Raw genomic sequence first — 22444 nt, forward strand, 5'->3', positions numbered from 1 at the left:
AGAACACTTTGGTCATCTTTCTTCTCAGCAGCTTTCTGCAATTTGCCTAAACGGAAAAAAAGGACAACTCAATGAGTTTGTTGACGTATCTCTCACACATAATTGTACCTTTCAGTTATTCAACCACAGAGAATGTGTGTGTGTGTGTGTGTGTGGTGTGTGTGTAGTGTGTGTGGGTGGGGGAGGGGGTTTGCTTACCTGCTTTTAATGTTTCAGCCTTACACAGTTGATCCCTTTGTCGCTTGCCTGCTTTGATGATCATTTTCTCCTTCATCTTGCATATAATGCACAGGGCAGGAAGGACGGGGCCAGAGCCTGCGATTGGCAGGCCTGACCTTGATCGTAGCTTCTCTGTTTGGCTTCGGTACGTGCTGCGAGACGTCGATGGGATGGGCTCGACCTCAAGGTCCTCCCTAACGTCTTGATCTCCCTCACGTGCGAGCCGTCTTTCCACCTTCGTGGCCTTTGTGTCGGTAAACCTTATGTAGCATGTGTGGTGGAAGCCAGCGTCCTCAGGAATATCTTCGAACTCGAAATCAAGACAGTGCTTGTGGTTTTCAGCCACCACGTTCCGAGAGTCTCCCTTCAAGCCGAGCGACCGTTGTAAGCTTGTCCTGTACGTATTCCATCTTGTATTGGTAAAACAATCAACCTTTTCGTGCTTCACAGACGTAATATGCATGTAACAATGTTTGTGTGTTGACAATTTTGACTTTTTGAGACTTTCTGGTGCGTTTTCCTCGTCTCCGCTACTCGATGAAACCATGGCGGCCGCCATCTTTCACTTCTGTTGACAATATGCAGCTACCCAATTGGTGTAGCACGATCACGTGATGAACCGTGGCACGACTTTGGACCAAGATATTATTACGCTTCGAAGGGAATAGTTCAGCCAATAATTACGTGCCTAGAAGAATTGGCAGGAATTTTAGCGACGAAATTTTTTTTGGTGGATAAGCATGAATCGTTCTTTTTTATGAACTAAAGATTGTGTAGTTTCACTTCTGTGGAGCGGGATTTCTTTTCTAAAGGACTTTTCGAGGTTCACCTTGCGGCCTAAAAGCTGAGGGTTAGACTAGGTTTCTTTTTCAGAAACAAGTCCGGTTTCTCGCTCGAGGCCAGGAAAAGGCTAGTCACTGTGACCTTTTTACCTGTGCTGGACTATGGTGATTTGTTGTATATGAATGCACCTGCCTATCGCCTGAACAAGTTAGATGCCGCCTATCACAGCGCACTGAGATTTGTCACAAATTGTAAGCACTTACTCATCACTGTACCCTGTATGCTAAGGCAGGTTTGCCATCACTTACTGTAAAGAGGCTCAGTCATTGGTACACGTTTATTTATAAAGCTTTGTTGGGTAAACTCCCGTATTATATCTGCTCTCTGATAACACAGAGAGTTGCAAGCAGCTATTGTCTGAGATCGCATGTAGTATTGTTAGATGTGCCAAGAGCAAGGACTGTCTTAGGTAAGACAGCTTTTACGTGCGCAGCTCCACTTGCTTGAACAATCTTCAGTAAGAATTTAAACTGAGCAATCTCATTCCTCTGCATGTTTTTAAAGCTAGGCTAAATGAAATGCTTGTTGATACTATGGGCACTTGTAAATGTCTATAACTAGGTAAATGTATCCTGTAAATATAATGTATAATGTCCTTTATGTTTTATGTTTCATGTGGAACCTATATGCTGCAGGTCTCCCTTAAAAAAGAGATCTATGATCTCAATGGGACCAATCTTGTTAATAAGGTTTGAAATGAAATGAAAATCATCATCCCTGCAACAACTCGGACGATGGTCCTCCTCTGCCTTCACATCCTACATCTGCCCGGACATCAGTGCCGTGCTGGCTATCCAGAGGTCCCTCAAACACTAAAATATGGTCATTATGCCTATAACTGGTGGTGGTAACACGTCAGCATGTGTCATGTGTCTACTGTTCTCGTAACTGTCAGGCTATGACTCCGGATCTGCGTACGCTAATCCTGCAAGAGCAGGTTGCGGACGTGGGTCCGCGTCACGTTTAACCCTGCGAATGCAGGTTGCGGACATGGGTCTGTGGTAGCTTTAACCCTGCGATGCAGGTTGCGGACATGGGTCCGCGTTAGGTTTAACCCTGCGGGTGCAGGTTGCGGACACAGGTCCGTGCTTAGGTTTAACCCTGCGGGTGCAGGTTGCGGACACAGGTCCGTGCTTAGGTTTAACCCTGCGGGTGCAGGTTGCGGACACAGGTCCGTGCTTAGGTTTAACCCTGCGGGTGCAGGTTGCGGACACAGGTCCGTGCTTAGGTTTAACCCTGCGGGTGCAGGTTGCGGACACAAGTCCGCGCTTAGGTTTAACCCTGCGGGTGCAGGTTGCGGACACAAGTCCGCGCTTAGGTTTAACCCTGCGGGTGCAGGTTGCGGACACAGGTCCGCGTTTAGGTTTAACCCTGCGAGTGCAGGTTGCGGCCAGTGGGTCTGCGTCATGTTAACCCTGCAGTGCAGGTTGCGGCCAGTGGGCCCGCGCATGTCTAACCCCGCAGCCCGGAAGTGATTCCGGCGCTCATCATGTCCCCATGTTAATCTCTAATTTCATCCATAGATCTCCGCAGCCAGCCGCAAGGTAAGAATTGCTCACAGCTCCGTACTTCATACTTCACTTCTTTTGGGGGTTCATCAGAGCGGTTCTTTCCCTCCTGAATGATCATCCTGCAAACCCGGGGCCTAATCGCCAAAACATCATTACAGTTACTTGTTGTAATACGTCAATCACTATTCCCGCATGTCATGTGTCCCGATAATAAACATGTACTCATACATCACGTCTCTCCTGATTGAAATGTAGCTCAGAGTAAGTTCAATCAGGAAGACAACATCATCGGGCGTCACACGTTATCTCAATAAGTTATCAGGGGCATTACGCCCCGGCTAGCCAATCATCGCACCTGCTAACCCCTTTAAATCTGCGCTCCCCTTCCTGTCAGTTGTCATTTCAGGTGTCAACGCACAACCCTCCTCCACCCCTTCGCCTCCTGTCTCCTAAATACAGGGCCAAGCTAAACCTTCTCCCTTCAGATCGGACCGAACTACTATCACCACCACCAGTGTCTAGACCGCGGGGGTTCATCAGAGCGGTTCTTTCCCTCCTGAATGATCATCCTGCAAACCCGGGGCCTAATCGCCAAAACATCATTACAGTTACTTGTTGTAATACGTCAATCACTATTCCCGCATGTCATGTGTCCCTATAATAAACATGTACTCATACATCACGTCTCTCCTGATTTAATTAAAAGCAGCGACAAAAAGAAAAGTCTTCAGCCTGGATTTAAAAGTAGTCAGAGTTGCAGCGGACCTGCAGGTTTCTGGGAGTTTGTTCCAGATATTTGGAGCATAATAACTGAACGCTGCTTTACCATGTTTAGTTCTGACTCTGGGGACAGAAAGCTGACCAGTCCCTGAAGACCTGAGAGATCTGGATGGTTCATAATTTAGCAGGAGGTCAGAAATGTATTTTGGGCCTAAACCATTCAGTGCTTTATAAACCAGCAGCAGTATTTTGAAATCTATTCTTTGACACACAGGAAGCCAGTGTGAAGACTTCAGAACAGGAGTGATGTGATCCACTTTCTTAGTGTTAGTGAGGACTCGAGCAGCGGCGTTCTGAATCAGCTGCAGCTTTCTAATAGATTTTTTAGTGAGACCTGTGAAGACACCATTCCAGTAGTCGAGTCTACTGAAGATAAAAGCATGGACACGTTTTTCCAAATCCTGCTGTGACATTAGTCTTTTAATCCTAGATATATTCTTTAGGTGATAGTAGGCTGATTTAGTAACAGTTTTAATGTGACTGTTGAAACTCAGGTCAGAGTATCAGGGGATCAGGCTAAGCTAACGTTGTAGCTGCTCCGTCCAAACTCACAACAACATGATACAGACACAGATACAACAGCGACTGTATTCACTATGACACAGACAGTCTGTGTTTTGTTCATGTTTAACTTTTGTCCAGTTTCTGAACAGATATGAGGAGCTGTGAGCTCTGAGTGCTAACAGCTAATGGCTGATCTTTTGGTTTTCTGCTTCAACGTCAGTGACGGCAGGCGGAGATCCTCACCGCTGATTGGCTATCGCGAGAACGCGTCACGTGAACTTGTCCCGGACCCCTTCAATCGCGCAGCGTCATTCGCATCAACCGCTTCATTCGCGCCGCCGGAGCGAATTTGTGTCCGTCCGCGTCTTTGCATTGACTTTACATGTAATTGCGCCCCCCCCAAAAATCGCATCCCCTCCGGTGTGAACGCACCATAAGGGGCGGGACATCTCTGAGAGGTTGACCAATCACAATAGAGCCGGGCAGCTAACCAATCAGAGCAGACTGGACTCTGGTTTCAGACAGAGGGTGAAAAGAGGTGCTGCAGCACAGGCAGTATGATATAAATAAAGAGCTTTTTGAACATTAAAGCATGGAGACATGTCACAGTAGAGAACCATTATAGTACTAATATGAACCTGAAAGTAAGCAGTTGTGAAAAATAGGGCCCCTTTAAACAATCCAAGAATATCTCAATGACAGGGTTGTTTTACTTTGTTACCTTGGTACATTTGTCTGAGCATAGGAAGGTAAAGAATGTCAAAACCATCACTTATTTTTTGCCTGAAAAAACGTTTATGTGTAGCTTTGTGAGGACTGTGGCTGGCTCACTCTTTGTGAGGTAATACCGGAGTGTCAGTCAAATGAAAACAGCTCCTATGCTGCCTTTGTCTAACAGTCCAGACTTGTCTTGCCTTGGCTTCTCTTAAGTAATGATTTTCCAGAGAACTGCTGGCACACACCAAGCTTGAACCATGATGTATTGTATTCATGTTGGCACGGCATACAGAAACCCACACATACTGACTTTAGTTGGCATGTCTTCATCTGTTAAACTGAAATGTGAAAATATTCTGCCTAAGAAGCAGATTAAAGCCCTCATCCAACCATGACTGATTTTCAAGATTACAAGATTTTGCACTGCTAGTTAGGAAGCCCCAATAGAAAAATATAAGTTTTATGATTTTAAATATCTCAGCCCCATGGCATCCAACCTGTTAGGGTTGGGTACCGAGAACCGGTTCCAACATTTCGATTCCAACGGCATCATTTAGAAATGTGAATTTCGGTTCCGCTTTTAGACAAACTTCCTACAGCGTAACCTGGGACCAGGGGCCTGATTTATAAAAGGGATATACGCTCAAAAAATGGCGTACGCCAGTTTCTACGCAATGTTTGCGATTTATAAAATACTAACTTGACGGGAAAACGTGCGGTCCTCCACGCAAACTCTAACCCATGCGTACGCACTAAGCACACACACGGGAGAGACGAGAAACTGCGACACCGTTGGCAGAAGGAAGAATGGAGAGAAATATGTGGAAATAATACCATAAATAAAATGTTACCTCTCATTTATCATATATGAAGAATTCATTTTCAAACATTGATTAAAGCCAATCTTAAAATGATTAAACAAACGTCTGTTTGCAACTCCTCAGTGCACACAAAAACATAACTTGGAGAAATAAATAAATACGGATATGTTATTTAAAACCACCTCGAATATGTTGTGTTAATGTTATGAAATGTTTTCTCATAAATGATGCGGTTTTGCATTTCTATAGGTTGTACGAGCATGGTTTTATATACTATCATGTTTAATCATGTGTTATGCCGTTTGCTAAGACTTGATAAGTCGCTCATAAAACACAGGAGGTATGGAAGCTAAGAACACCATATGTGGTAAATTGTACAGCTAATATAACACAACACATTGGTTGTATTTCCTTTAACTGGTGGATATAGGGTTGCTGCAGTGGAGACGCTGCGCACAGCTGATCGACAGCTGGGACACAAACCACCAAATACGAAAACATAATTCAGATCCAGTCGTCATGACTCCACTCCGGAGGGATTCCCCGTTCACTTCTTACAGTTTCTCATCAAGGAGGTGTCTCCTGTCCCCGCTACAAACATACTGCCTGAGGAAGGCTATGTGTATGTTTTTTGTCATGAACCTTTTTCGGACCACTTATTTATTTATGTTGGTGACGATCCGACGTCCATGCTGCTACTCTGGTTCAAACTGCATCCACCAAACAATATGATTTATCTCGACCTCCCCAAAATAACCAAAATCTGACACGGTGTGAGCTGTTCTGTCGTCATTTCCTGCTATCTTCTTCATAAAGTCAGTCAGAATGAATGAATGAATGGGCGTTTATTTGACCATTTATAGGCAAATATGGGCGTTACGTGAAGCCCGCAAAAGCTGCACCGCATTTCGAGTCGATTGTGATTTATAAAGGGAAACCGGCGTAGGAAGTGCTGTACGCACTTTCCTCGCCGGTACGCAATGTTTGGTGAATCGGAAAATGTCGGAAAATTTCTGTACCTATTTTTTGGATTTCTACTACGTAAGCAACCTTCCCACGTGAATCCTACGCACGGCGTTATAACGGAGCGTCCACACTACAGCTTCAAAAAAAGCTTGGAGCTGGGCGTGTCTGAAGCTTGGGGATGTTATTCAAGCAACGCGACCAACAACCAATCACATGAATCTCCCGCCCCCGACATACAAAACAAAAAACCCCGGGGATTTTATGGGAGCAATATATATATAAACTCCCCAAACAGGCGAAAACCTACCAGTTTCACCCACTGTCTCTGCCACCTCCCTCCATGCCTGGTTCCTCCGGTTTGTATCCGGGTAGGTGAAGAGGGTCTGGTCATACAAAACCAGGTGATTTTCTACGGCGATAATTAGTTTCTCCATCTTTTTTTGAAATATAGAAATGAACGGCGGGATATCTCTCCCAGCTTAGACGCGGTTTGATTGGCTACGGCTTGAGCTGTCAGATTTTCCGAAACGGGATTTGATTGGCTGGCGCTGGCTACTCCGGCGTCTCCGGCGGAGACGGACCGCTATGCTACCCACAATTCAGTTCGGCGAAAAAAAGCGGCAACGTGACGTCACCCCATTCAAAGTGAATGGGCAGATTGAAGCTGTCGACGCTGTCGACGCTGTAGTGTGGACGGGCCGTAAATGAGGCCCCAGGGCTGAAGTCGAATAGTCCATTTAGCTTAGGAACCTTCCTAACGGAGTGAAATGACCCGGAAGTCCCTCAGTGGCAGCCATGATAAGTGCTGTTCGAATTCTCTAGAATAATAGGAAAGGAGGTTTCAAACTTCCTTTATAACCTCCTTTAGCTTAGGAACCACTGGACCTCCCTAACCGAAAGGAGAGGAGAAAATGCTGCCCCACAATGCCTTGCAGCCGCAGCATTTGCCGTCACTCAACAGTCGGCGGTTCACGGAAACAACCGATTATGACGGAGAAATTATATCATGAAAGTTACGGTGCTTATTAAGCATTTTAAAACGTATGTGGTAAGTTGCCAAAGTGCTTTGTTTTGAACGTTCATCAGTATTATAATCAAAAAGAGAAATATGAACGTTAGTTTTTACTGAAATGATCAAATAAAGTCAACATCTCACAGTCTTTACTGAGCTGTGTGGGGTTGTTCAACTTTTAAAAGATGTTTGAATGGTGATATACACAGTGATAGATGTTAAGGACTAACGTTTATAATAAATACATTTGTATTGATTTTAAGATATTTTCATAGTTCATACAATCATACTGGGATCATTTGTATTAATGTGGACCGGAGGGAGAGGGTGACGAGCATAAGTTTCACTTTCCTTTTTTATTTCAATTCCAACTTTGGTCCTGAAGAATATGTTTCTCTGTTGTCCACGTTCATAAAGCATAAAACAACAGCATCAGAGCACGGTGCAGAGTCTCGAGATGAGTTTACAGTAGTCCCTCGTTCTTATTAAACATCCATGTTGTAGTCCGCTGTATAGAAAACTGTAGTTTCCATAGTTTCCTTACAGCAGCAGACGCACATTTATGACGTCCGCTGGCGCATCATAAACACGTTGGATTCTCTAAAGTACCGCAGTCTCTTCTCCTAAATCCTTTTGAATTCTCCTATCCACTATCCCTTAACCCCGTGACGTTTCACTCAGAGGTCAAGGAATAGGAGATAGGGTTAGAACTTAGGAGCTGATTTTTAAACTATCCGACCGCAACCCAGGGCCGACCCGTCGCACTGGCGTTATAGATGTTCGCCTAGGGCGCCAGATCTGTGGAGGCGCTGCGCTGACAGCTCTGGGAGGGAAAAAACTGTTTTGACCGTTGGTGCTCATCCTAATTTTCGGCCTTGATGTAACAACATTCATAATTAAGTAAATATAACACCCTTTTCACCCCGGTTACACTTTTCATTTGCCCTGTACGATGAAAAGTGATGAAAATGGGGGATGTTGGCTCACAGCCAAAGTGCGAGTGAGCGTGGGAGCGAGCGAGGGAGAAAGGGGGGGTGCACCGGTAGGCTACTTAGCTACCAATTTATGTAAACACATATTTCCAAGGCACTCCTTTTATAATGATTGGGATAAAACAGGTTTGAAATCATTCCAATGTATACTATAGGACAGTAAACCAGACATATCGTTTTAAACTGGAGAGATACAAAATATGCATAAATAAAATAGTAAAATAAGATATGAATGAACAACAAAAATAAAATATGTTACATGTATTTGTTATTGGCTATGGTAGGTTATTGGTTATGTTCACATACTTATTTAATTATTAAAATGTAAACCGATCTTTTTCATATGGGTGTTTAGAGTTGTACCCCCTAGATCTAGTCTCTAGTAATTCTGCTTAAAGTGCACCAGATTGAAGCATTTTACTTTAAAATGTTCAAACATTTCTTCCCGGTATGCCTGAGAAGGCAGATATGCTTGTTTTTCTCAACAAGAACTGTTCTTTAAAAGTTGCACTGTTGTAGCTTCAGTGGTTCTCAGGTTACAGTTACATAGCAGTGAATATAAACAGACTGATTAATGTGAATATTACTGTAAACTAACCTGTGTAAAAGTTTCTCGAATAAATGTAATTTTTTTTGGTGGAAGAAGCATGTATCATTTTTTTACCCTGCCCCTCAAAGAATCGGAATTGAGAACCGTTAAGAACCGGAATCGAAAAGTAGAATCGGAATCAGAATCGTGAAAATGCAAACGATACCCAACCCTACAACCTGTGTCATACATTATCTGACATATTATATGACACAAACCTCTTTATGTTGGAGGTGGGGGATTGTAAGGCCATGTGTAAAAGCTAGGCATTTGCTGTAGCTTGTTTTGATTTTTCACTAAGGAGGTAAGAATTTCAAAAGTCAGAATTCATGACCCTTGACACATTATGTGATGAAAGATCCTTCTGCAGTATACGGCTGAATGAGGGTGATGATGATACAGTGTTGGAACTTGTTTTGCTGGCGTACTTTCATACGAACTCCAATGTTGACTTACTCTGTGTGTATTTAGTCTGTGATGATTGATATGAGTTCTCATCTTTGTCCAGATGTGCAAACAAGTGGTGCATGACTGCTGTAATACTTCTGCACTTAGAGTAAGTGCAGAAGTATTTCAGTAGTCATGCTTCTGTATAATCACAAACAGCTCCATGTGTGTTACTGTTACACAACCAGCTGAACTGGTGCCTCTCTGACATCACACAAACTGCAGACATACAAATCGAGTGCAGGTGGGTCTGTGACTTGCTTTTAACTTCTACTTGAATCATGCAGATGCCATATTTTTCAGTCAGAATGGCAACATGATTCAAAATCTGATGAGTTTGTGGCTGTTACTACTAAATTACATGGATTAGATTAAAGTAAAGGTGACGCACAAGTGGCACCATCTGTTTACAATTACATTTGTTTTTCTTAACATTCAGATATGAACACAGCTAACAAACATCTTTAGCAGTAGGAGAAGTCATTTGATTTTAGCTGAAAATGTGTGGCCAGTCCAACTCGTGTTGTTATTTTCAACAAAAAGTAAATAACACTACAAGCTTTGGCATTGATAAAATAATAAATGTGCTTATGAAGTCTTTGGCAATGCATCAATAATAGAAAAATAAATAAATAATACATTTAAAACATACTCTACTTGCATCTCAATTTACACATCAAATGTAACATACACTTATTCATCTTAAAACATATTGTTAAGGCCACTTAACTTATGCTATGTTCCATCCATATTCAATGTAACTTTTTCTATATTTTAATATCATTATAGTTTTCTTGAAATACTTTTTTTATCATTGTTTTATTTGTATGCATGTATGTTTATGTATGCAACAAAAACACCAAGACAAGCTCCTCTTAACCTACTTGGCAAAAAACCTGTTTCTGATTCTGATTCTGACAGGGGAAAAACATTTGGTGATAATAATGCTACATTTAATTTTTTTAAAAGACCCGTTGAAACAGCAGGAGTTGAGCTAGTTAACGTTAGCTTATAGCGGCTAGCTGTTAGCAGTTAGCAGCCAGCTGTCAACATTCCCATTTGGCTAATTACCAGAGCTCAATGACACGAGAGAGGTTACAATAAGTTACATTATAATGCATTCAAGTTGTGTTTAGTAAAACGGTGTATTGGGCAAACAAAACAATGTTATGTCATCAAGATGTAAGAAATGCAATTTTGTAAAAGGTGGCTTTATAAAACAATTCATTTAGATGTTTCAAGGCAATATGAAATAGAAACTAGAGAGGGAATTATGAACTGTTTAACTTTCTACCTTCATGCAGCTTATAATACATATTTAAAACTACTAATGACAATAATTTTTTTTAATCAAATAATAATATCTCATCTCCTGGCATTTCCACTATGATCCCAACATGAATCATTCAGATGACAGCCCCAGCAGCCATGCCAGTGGGCTGCGATGTGCCCTGTCCTTCGTCCTGGAATCTTTCATTAGGCTGTAACACTTCAGTGACAAGCTTCAGTTATGAAGCAGCACACTGCAGTAAGTAAATGTAGAAGTACCTGGCCCAGTGACAAATACATAGATATTTATCATTACATTGTTAATCCTGAAGCATCAATGTAGCAGCATCGTACTGTTGCACCTGTAATGACTTTATATAATAGTATTTGGTAGTTTTAGTGGTCGCCAAGCTGGGGGTCGGGTCCCCTCCGAAGGGCCACCCGATTCTTCTGAGGGGTTTTATAAACGAAATGGGTACGGAGAAAAGTACTGCTATACATCAGTGTTTAATCTTTTGTGTGTTTGAGTTGTACCCTTTAAATAGACAGTCTATGGGATTACCTTGCAGAGCCTCAGACATTGAATACAGCAGTTGGAGGAGTTTAGTACTGCAACAAAACTAAAAGATAAGGAAGCTGAACAACAATCTATTGTATCTAAAAGGCTTTTCTCATTTTGTTTATGTCAAATCTTAACCTAATTCTATTTACTAAAGCTGTTAAATAGATTTGATTGAGAAAAGTATAGGGTAGCATGAATTGAAAAGTACAGCACCAGAACCTACAACTACAATAAAGTACAGTACTTGAGTAAATGTATTAACTTTTCAGGGCTTTCTAATGTTTTACTTACAGCTTTAATAGTGGTGATATGATGATAGACTCCTCGTGTTTCTTTTCTTTTGCTCTGCTGTCAGGCAGACTGCACGCCTGAAAGATCTGGGAGAGGAACTAAAGAGGACTGCCCCCCTGGTGGACAATACCACACATTACAATAAGATACTTCTGGATGCTCGTGAACACATCATTATTACGCTTACTCTCTTTCTTGCTAATAGTAGAGTAATAGTTAGTTATTGAAAGTAAAAATAAAAATGTTCATGTATAATATTGGTAATCTATGTACATATGTACACATTATGATACATCACACCTGTGCAGTGATGCGTGTTTTGGATCTGTATGATCAACTTACGAAATGAAAAACATTATTTTTTAATATTTAGATTCGATCTGCGAAAATGAACAAAATGATTACATTTGACAACTTGTAAATGCATTCATTATATTTACCAAACTAAGGGAAGGTACCATTGATATTGTATTATTTTACTATATGTCTTGAGATTGCTTATTTTCACGGAGTATTAAGAGAACTGGAGGTGTTCATCTCTAACACCCTGCAGAAGCTTTTCCTCTCTGGTCAGCATGATGTGAAGTCGAGGCTGAAGCTCTCAGACCGGCAACATTAAAGCGGCCATAGAAATGTGGAATTTGAACCCGAGCATCAGCGGTGAAAATGAAAGCGTTTACATATTTTATGCATGGGTTGATGTCAAGAAGTGAAATTGGATGTGACATATCAGGTGTGTTCTAAAACAAACACACTAGTGTTCACAAGAGATTATGCAAATCTTGTCAGGTTCCATGGAACCTGCTCATTATAATAATCACTACCTTTTCCACAACAATGCACCACAATGCTAAACCGCTTGGCAGACAAATCTCTATTTCACACGTGCTTTTTCATGCCAAAAACCATAGAAACCAACAGTCAAGGCGTAGCAGGGTGGAGACTCTCACGGAAAGCTGATATGTTTATTACTCACAAACTTTAATTGAGATGTTTCTGTTAAGACGTGTATCTTAAAGGTCATTTTATAATAGTTCCATTAGAAACCGAGCTTTAATGCATTATATGTAATTAAACACAAACTGCATAACCTGAGCCAACCTCAGTCCTTTCACAACAGCCGTCACCTCTGAGAAATGTTCAAGTGTTTCCCACAGAAGGCGGGGAGCTGATGGAACAATGAAATATTGCTCTACCTAGAAGAATGTGAGGGATTCACACTTGAGTATATTCTGTTTCTGCTACCTTTAATGCATACAGTAAAGAAGGAAATGTTTTATTTTAACAGCGCCACTTCAATTTGACAACATACATTTGCAGATTAAAGAGGGACTACACTCTATATTATTGTTGTTTTGCTTCTCACATAATTTGTTGACAGCATATTGAATTAATAAAGGAGATTTTGACATGATGCCTGCATTTGAATTCATTCATGTTAAGGGGCCTTATCGTGCTTTCCTGTAGTGTGTTATAGAGATGTTGGTACATGAAAATGGTCTGCAAAGGCTCAAATCCCTGTGTTCCCTCAAGAGGGAGTTTGTTTACTTCCGTAACATAGTGACATCACTAAGTAACTCCAACGCATCTATTGGCTATCATAGGATCATCCAACCTCAGACACCCATATATTAGCACTAGGTTCTTAATAGAGACTATCATGTTATTAGTATGTTACCTGTTTTGGTAAAGAAAATATGACACATTAAATGATAGGTCACTGTAAAACCAAATCCCTTAATGTCTTAATGTGAGGAGAGTCAACTCATAATATTTCAGACCTGGACAATAATAGAAAACAGTGTTTATATTACTTTTAAATGTGACTACATTTTAGCTGAGGATAAGTCATTTGTCGCTGGATATGTTGAAGGGGCATCTCAACATTGGACTGCATTAGGATCCAAGTCCTTGCTGTCTTGCATGGAAAAAAGTAGGACAAAATGATGTGAAAAAATGTAACCCGACCAACTTTAAATGCCCTTTACTTTATTATAAAATAAGCAATACAAAATAGGGTGACTTATTTTGAGCTTTCATCAGTATTTTTCAACAATGGCACGTTTAAATATGAATATATCACAACCAACAGTGTGCCATTCATGCCAGCAATCTGAACAGGACTGTTGCTAACCAATGAGGAAAATCCTTGATACTTATAAAAATAGACCACCTTTTATCTCTCTGTGTGTGCTATAGCGTCCTGCTCCGTGTGTTTGGACAGAGGAGGCTGTGGGGGCTGCCTCGACATCAGCCCCTCCTGGAGGGTCTCTGGCAGCGGTTGAAGGGGGAAGAAGACCTGTCTGCAATCCTGACATATTAAACAAGAACATTTATTTTCAGTGCTTTTTAAAAGCAGTTTATTTCACTACAGTATTGGAAGATAAACAGCCACTTACAGCAGCCGGCTCTGCTGGAGGGGGGTAGTGCACAGCGCCCGGAGGGAGGTAGGGGTACATCAGGGGGGATCCCTGCATGCCATCGTTGTAAAGCCCAGCAGGCATGGGGGGCAGCCAGGGCGTGTTGAACAGGAGGTTTGGATATGGAGCATATCGGCCGGGGAAAGGAGCGGGCATCCTGAAGGGGAAGTGGCTCATAGGCAGAGTCTGACCAAACTCACCGAAGTAAGGACCATCTGAGAAAAGGTAAGGGTTTATGTAATATTACATGTTTTCTCTAAAGATTCATTTTATTATTTTAGATTGGTGTTTTAGTGTGAGGTAGTTTATACACCATATTATATTTCAGGCATCAATCTATCTAAAATGGTAAATCATCATAAACAATAACGTAACTAGGGCTGAAACCTGGAAAGAATACTGACTTAAATGTTAGAAGTAGACTTTACTTGAGGAAATAGCAAATACCAAACTGAAAAAACAATAAGTCAAAGATATGCATTGAAAACCTTGGTTAAACCCATAGGTTAAATCGTGCGCAAGTATTGTCAGCTAAATAAAAAGTATACATCTAAGTATCAAAAGTAAGCCTATCCATTCCACAAAACCAATAAAGACCTGTGAGTCTTATCAAAACAGCATCTTTGGTGTAGTTGCTGAATTATTATATATGCTACATGTACGTTTTACTGCTGTATGTGTTAAAGTTGTGCTCATTTTAAGGTCATATATTGCAGGGTAGTTTAATATACAGGAATGCATGATGCATGACATCATTTATAAATGTGTTGCTATAGAGTTAAAGTCAAAGATTTGCCTTTAAATCATGCTTGGCGCTTTTCTTAACCCTTGTGTTGTGTTCGAAAGCTGTCACCATTCATGGTGTTCGCGGGTCAATTCTGTCCCATGATTTATCTCAGTCCAAAACACTCAAAAGGAATGACTATCATCCAATATCACTAATAACTAACTTATTCTGCATTCATAACCGCACAATCCTGTAGTCCTTTGATTTGATGGCCCCAAAACACATTACATATTTAAGTAACACATTTGATTAAATTAATTAATTATATTACTGAAGACAGTGGATCATTATGTTATCTGACTATAGACTAATACAATTTCCCAAAAAAAGGTTTTTACAACTTTATATGATTAACTATAGTAACTTCTGTGGTGTTACAAATGGACCCATATAGATTCATGCTAGAAAAAAACAAGCTTTTGTTGGACAATGTTGTTCATGCCACGAAAGATGAAGTGTGTGTGTGTGTGTGTGTGTGTGTGTGTGTGTGTGTGTGTTGTGTGTGTGTGTGTGTGTGTGTGTGTGTGTGTGTGTGTGTGCGTTGTTTGAGTGCTTATGTGCATGTGTGAGTTCAGGTTTCAACGAAGTGTTTGTGTTACATATTCTTTGAGAAAGGTCAAGTTCCCGTGGGGGGCCAGAGGGGGGAGACCAGGTGCATGTTGCGAAAAAACTATTGTTACAGTGGTGAAGGGGTGGGGGGAGGGGTGTCTAAAGTCAAAGATGAATCTTGATTGGGCCAAAGTTGACCCTGAGTCACCCACAACAATGCTGCAAATGATACCCTTTTTTTTAGAGACCTTCAGACTTGGCTAAAATTGTCCAAATCAGTTGTATACTGTTTATATAGCTGTTGTTGAAGATATCATGAAGGCAAGGCAAGTTTATTTATATAGCCCCTTTCAACACAAGGCAATTCAAAGTGCTTTACAAAAAATGAAAGACATTAAGAAAATGGCATTTAAAATCAGTCATTAAAAAGAAAAGTTAATAAATTAAACATTAAAAGAAAAAGTACATGGATAAAAGTTACAGTGCAGTCTAAGATATGAATAGTTCAATTAAAAGCAGCGGCAAAAAGAAAAGTCTTCAGCCTGGATTTAAAAGTAGTCAGAGTTGTAGCGGACCTGCAGGTTTCTGGGAGTTTGTTCCAGATATTTGGAGCATAATAACTGAACGCTGCTTTACCATGTTTAGTTCTGACTCTGGGGACAGAAAGCTGACCAGTCCCTGAAGACCTGAGAGGTCTGGATGAAGCCTTGTTCCGATACAAAAAACTAAAGTTATTATATCATTTTCACTTGAAAAGGGTCACGGGAGACCCCAACACAAATTCAACTATACATTTATTGATCTTAGCTGCAGATTCATTTTTGGATTTAATTTATGTTTTTTTAATGAAGCTACTATTCTCTTATGTTAATGTGAACTATTTTGTTTATAAATTATATCAATTTGATGTGTTGTCACTTTACTGTTCTGTGCTATGTTATTCCATTTCCATTACATTAAATTAGAGTATTTAAATATGGTTTTAACTTATAGGTTATTAGTGATTTAAAAAAGCAGAAATAGAGATACTTTTTTCAGCAAACTATCCCTCGTTTTTCGCGCCACTCTCTTGCAACATTTATGTGTGTGCGCGCGCGTGACACTGCAGCTGCATAACTTGCCCAGGAATCTGCAGTGTTCCATTCATGGCCGTAAAAAATATATTGTTGTATCATGCATCATGATATCATAGGCAACATAACATTTGCTTTAAAGTACGGTCAGCCATTTTATTTATTTTTAAACATTTGTTTTGTTGGTCTAAGAAGTGAAACATTATTCATTGTTTTGTTGTTATTTTAAGAAGTTGGTCTCTTCTGCTGTTCTATTCAATATGTATCTTGCATTGTTTAATTTGTGATTGATGCCTTGTCCTAATCATAGACTGTATATGGTCCTAATACATGTGGTTTTATTGCTCGATGTTAACTTGTCTTTTTGTTCACCTCTGTAAAGCGTCTTTGAGCACATGATAAAGGGCTTGATAAATAAAATGTATTCTTTTTACAGTATCAGCTCAGTGTAGCTAACTTGAAGTTGTTTCAATACACATTTTAAACACAAATCAAGTGATGAAAAAAGACTTACCAAAAGGTGGACATGGTCCTTCTGCACTGGAAGCGAAGGACAGCACCTTCTCGCTGTCCACACCGGACACCTCCTCCCCTCCCGCCGCGGCGGGTCTGCTCCGTGGGTCATAAGGGCTCCAGGCGGTGCTGGCGGCTCGCTCCGGGGCCCCGTCTGACGGGGGACACAGTCCGTATATGCCTCCTTCCGGGGCCGAGTTGGTAAAAGTCCCCTCAGCCTGCCGTTTCACCGCACTGGGTGGCTGCTCTTTATTCGGGACTTTCTTCAGATTTCTCTTGACGGCGGTGATCCTGGTCCTCTGTGTGATGAGGTAGCACATCCAGCACGCACATGTGACGAAAGGACAGGACTTCACATGGCCTTTCTGCGGGACGATGATCCCATGGTGTCGGCACCGGGTGCATTTCGGCTGTCGGCCGGCGGTAGAGGCCACCGGCAGGTGCTCTTTAGATAAGGACATGTTGCCTGTTGCTTGATAACAATAATGCTCTAAATTGCGTCTTAAATTAAATGTTCACCGACTGCGTAGTAAACTGCCTTCTCCAAGTATGAAGGCTGAGGGGGTTCAAATCATGACCCAGTGTGAACTCTGATTAAATGTATCATTTTCACGAGAGACCACGAGCCTTATTAGTTTACTATGGCAAGCCGATTTAGCTTTTATTCATTTCTGGAGGATATCAAAAAATCTATTCTTAGTAGTAAGAATGCAAATTCTTGATATCAAAAATTCAATTGTAACTAGGATATGTATTGTATTTCTGATATCAGAAATACGATTTGAACTGGTCGAAATGCCAATTGTTGATATCAGAAATACAATTTCAACAATTCAATTGTAACTATAAATAAAAATGTAATTATAACTAGTAAGAATTACATTTTTGATATAAAAAATGTGCATTCCAACTAGTTAAAATTCAATTTTTATATCAGAAATAAACATTATTACTAGTGAGAATTGCATTTTTTATATCAATAATTTGCATTCTTACTAGTAAGAATTAATTTTTTGATATAATAAAAGCTAAACACACTGCTGTGTCAAAGGCAATTCAACACATTCAGTGTCATTTCTGAAGCATTTTACACACACATGTGTAAAATAAAAATGCACATAGTCAACACATTAGTGTGTCCACTGTCCTGCCCAATCACGGTTGAGTTATTTCAAATGTATCATTTTTCAACTGTCCAACTGTCCATCAAATATCCAAACTGCCCTTTACCCTTTTCACCTCTGGCTGGTGGAGGATGGATGTCAGCGGAGGAGAGTCTAACACAAGTTATTACAGAAACAAAACGTTTTTAACAAAGTGAGCAGATATATTGTCATAATGTGAGCAAGCTAGGGGTCTAAATAAATATTTTTAAACTTAAATAAATATGTTTTGCCAATGATGAACAGCTAAATATTGTTTGAGTTTAGCTGCCTGGATGACAATTATTTTCCTTTAGGCCCATCTTCTTCTTTTTTTATTATATTTATGTTTATCTTAATTTAGCTTACACTCTTTTCTGTGACCATCATTCTTCAATCTGCATTATATTGATAGCATTAGCAGCTATGTGTGTAATGCTATCTAGCTACTTTGGCTAGGTTTCATTGTTCGGCCAGATGTGGCGTGAGAGTGAGAAGACCGACAGAGGCTGCGTTGATATACAGTCTCTTACGGTGCAGATAAGTAACTCGGTACTACAGTTATTTATTAGTAGTAAGTGTACACTACAGTTGACCTGTTTCTGACTAAAAACATCAGCTACTACTCTATACTTGCAAATATTATATTGTGTAGAAGGGAGATTTCATATGCCTCTTGTCGCTACGGCAGTTGAGACGCAGCGTCACGCTTGTCAAACTTGTCAAAGTTTGCATCTCTGACTTGGTGGAGAAGCATGCGTTGTAAGCATATGAATGTGAAATGTGTTTATGTATAATTTTTGCATTTAAGTGATATATTGGTTATAAAAATATGGCACATTTGTTTTTTTATTTGTTTGATACAAAGGACATTCTTTATAACCAATTGCTTTATCATCACGCATTTGTAATATTTGTATGCTAGAACTTTTTGTATTCTTTTAAAAAAAAATAGCTCACTTGTCATTCATTTTTATCCTTAGTTATCCATCCAACACTGAAAAGGTGGTGCTTGTGAAGAATCTCATCACTATATTCCCTCAGCTGAAAGTCCAAGTCGGTGGCTATGGAGAAGGCTTAGTGAGTATAACGCTTTTTTCTAAAATATCAAAAAAATATTGACATTTCTGATTTAATGGTTTTTAGTGTGAAAACAGCAGTTTTGTCTCAATGACGTTGTGAAAGTACAGGCTAGGGCCAACATCTACTTTGTCTAATAAGAATGATGAGTGTTCATTCAAATAACTTGATGAGTAGACTAATATATACTGTAATTGTAATGAATGTAAAGGCTGCCTATTGGTAATATTCGTATTTACATATACCTCTCCTGAACTTACAGTGATTAACAATGACTAGTGTGTTCTAGATTTCACTTCTGAACATAAGCAGCTGGTTGGTCAAAAATAAAATGTATATTGCTTCGTCATATCCTCTTAAATTTTTCACCACTTCGTTATGAAATCAACTTTCATTTGATATGTTATTTTTTCCCCTCTTTAATTTCAGGAGCATCTCTATGACCCAGCTTCACATTCTGGGTTTTTGGAGATGAGACTTCGCAGTATGCGGCGTAAGCTGGAGGAAGTTCAGCGGCGTTACAGGAGACACAAGAGAAGCAGAGATGTTGGACCAAGTTCTGTGCAGGACGAAGGGGACGATAGTGACATCAAAGAATGTATCAACCTGATGAAAAAGCTGAGGCCTTCTGCAGAAAACATTTCATCTATCAAGTCAGCAATGCAGAAAACATTCACATCGCGCAGAAGCTGGATATCCAAACATTCACCCTCCATTAACCAAATCTTCCAAGAGTATCCACGATTCTTGGATATACCAACCCTGGTAGGCTTTTTTAGCATCTTTATGCATTTGTGCATTGGTGATCACAGCTGTGCCGTACACACAATGACCCATTCTCATACAATTATCAAGTTTATTATCTGATCGTTTAACAAATGTTAGATTCAAATACTGGTCTTGTCATTTTAATAATGTCATTATATCTTTATCTGTATCAACTGTCTCCGTCTTTCCACCACCCAGTTTGATACAGAGTTGGAGAAAATCTTTGATGGTAAGGGGGACCTGTTCATACGGCCAGCATCATGCCGAAGCTGAAGGCTTAGCTGCCAAGGGGAATGGCGATGTTACAGCTCTGATCGAAGGGATGGAAAACCAAACTGAGGGTATGCAGGGCCTTTACAAATGTTTTGTTGAATTTATAAAAAAAATGGAGAAAATGATTTAATATGCTAATGATTACTTTACTCTTCCCCAATCCCCCAACCCTGATTCTCATTTGCAGATGAGAACTGCTACACCATGCTGTTGTACTAACTCATCTTCTCCCACCTGTTGCTGCAACACGCTGTAGCGTGAAGTCTGCAATTACAAAACTCATGGAATTTGTACCGGTATGTTTAGTTTAATGTTAAAATATGTGATTTTTAGTCAGTAGGTCAATATAAAACAACATGCACATACTTGGTTATAATTAACTAGTTTAGGAGTTGCTTTTGATGAACTGAATGAAATCACTAATTCTAATATTTCAATATTTCTAGGCAGGGAGTTCTATAGATTCCCTCTTCGATGCACCCCAGGATCCAGGACAGACCATACAGCCACATCTTGTCTGCATTGGACATCAAAGGGGAGGGTCACAGTAGTACGTCATTGTGGCAAAGTCTGACAAGATTGCCATTCCTTTGGATGAAGGCCTGGGATGTGCTGTGGACAAGCTGTTCAAGCTTTACTGGGTATGCAACCTGGCCTACCCAACCCCACTCAGCTCTGTGTTCTCATTCTTCTACGGCCTACCAATGTCAACAAACCGGAGAGCAAAGGTTTTGGAACTCATCTCTAAATTAAAGTCTGTTAATTAAATCAAAACAATATGTATACTTGTCCAAAATGCCCTTCACAATTCACACAGATAAAAAAACGTATCTGGCATCTTCGTGAAATCCATGCATTGTCAGAAGGAATGGGATTTACTAACTTGGCTTCCCAAGGACATACCACTGCCCCTTAAAGCACAGCATCAAGGGGAGCACTTCTTTGGGGAAATGATTCAACTTATACCCCACTGTGAGGCATTTCACTCTCTTTAGAATACTGCAAGTTCAATACTTTGATGATCATTTCTTTGCATACGTTATGCAAGAAACTGAAGACTTTGAAATGATAACATTAGGCGATGTTGCTGATGTTACACCTCTTGATCTACTTTCGGATTTTGGCACTGACAAGCTTTATCTGAATCCGAGGTATAAGATTTTTTTAGGTGGGCTTTCATAAACTGATCTGTTTTAAAATTCTCATGTTTAAATGACTTTCTTAATGAAATATTGTGCAAATTAAATATTTGTATGATAACAGCTGGATGGAAACACATTGCAATGTCAAAGACTTCAAATGTTTTGGTATTTCCATAATAAAACTCAGTACTGTATATGTAATATTAATATTTAATAACATATCTGCTTGATATGACGGTTATGTTTATGCAACAATAGTTTGCTGAAGATTAAGTTTGTTTTAACCAAGGTATAAGGTTTTTTTAGGTGTGATTTTATGTTTTATCTAGTCTGTCAAGATTTGATGAATTAGAAAAATATTAATGTTTTTAAATGTTAAAAATTATTTTCTTAATGAAATATTGTGCTAATGAAATCCTTGTAAATAAATGTCCAATGAATGTATTCTTGTATTTGATTTTTTGAATAAAAACCATATCCACCACCTGCTACTTCCAGTAATCGTCATTGACACACAATGTGCAGATATAACACAATCAAATGTTCATTCTGGTTAAAGAAATATAACACAAAATGTGCAGAAATAACAAATGAGTGTGTTCATCTTGGTTACGCATTTATGACACACAATGTGTAAAATGTGCACATTGTGTGTTAGGGGCATGTAACACATTTTGTGACATAAATGAACACAACATGTGCTGTCCCTGAGCACACTCTGTAGGTATGTTGAAATTCAGTGCAGTAAATACATTGAACTTCTGCAAGAGCAATTATTATTATATATAACATAAACACACTGCCAAGGGATATTATACCCAATAAGTTCTTTAAATAATTTGAGTACATTTGTCTGGTAATACGTCCGTACTTTTACTAATATTACTACTTGTAATGGAGGATTTTTAAGTTTTAATAATGACCTTTACATGAGTGACATACTGTATCTAAATACTTCATTTGTTTACAGATATTCATTCTCTGATATTCTGCTGCCATATACAGAATGGCAAAATAAACTTTAAGGTAGCTTCTTTTTAGACAGTGAAATAATGCAAGGAAACATGCAGGAGCCTCAAGTATAGGTGTTGATTCTATTCATCTATTATCTGAAATAACCATACTATTATCTATTGTCATCAGATTTCATTGAAAATGAATAAACTTGAGAAAA

The 22444-nt window shown here is 39.8% G+C and overlaps 1 protein-coding gene across 1 annotated transcript; it reads right to left on the reverse strand.

Moving 5' to 3' along the window:
* Positions 1-13520: 13520 nt before the first annotated feature.
* On the reverse strand, positions 13521-17326 carry LOC117559306 (doublesex- and mab-3-related transcription factor B1-like). Its single transcript, XM_034235998.1, has 3 exons — positions 16867-17326; positions 13923-14158; positions 13521-13834 (listed from the first exon to the last, which is right to left on the reverse strand). Exons 1-3 carry the CDS (start codon positions 17324-17326, stop codon positions 13700-13702), a joined length of 831 nt encoding a protein of 276 aa, XP_034091889.1. The 3' UTR covers positions 13521-13699.
* Positions 17327-22444: the final 5118 nt, after the last annotated feature.

Source organism: Gymnodraco acuticeps, unplaced genomic scaffold (assembly GCF_902827175.1).
Source record: "Gymnodraco acuticeps unplaced genomic scaffold, fGymAcu1.1, whole genome shotgun sequence".
Lineage (NCBI taxonomy): Eukaryota > Metazoa > Chordata > Actinopteri > Perciformes > Bathydraconidae > Gymnodraco > Gymnodraco acuticeps.

Coding starts and splice junctions, on each gene's coding strand:
- LOC117559306 (XM_034235998.1), bottom strand. CDS start 17,326: ATGTCCTTATCTAAAGAGCACCTGCCGGTGGCCTCTACCGCCGGCCGA. Junction 14,159..16,866: donor AGGACCATGTCCACCTTTTG/GTAAGTCTTTTT, acceptor ACCTTTTCTCAG/ATGGTCCTTACTTCGGTGAG. Junction 13,835..13,922: donor CTCCAGCAGAGCCGGCTGCT/GTAAGTGGCTGT, acceptor TTAATATGTCAG/GATTGCAGACAGGTCTTCTT.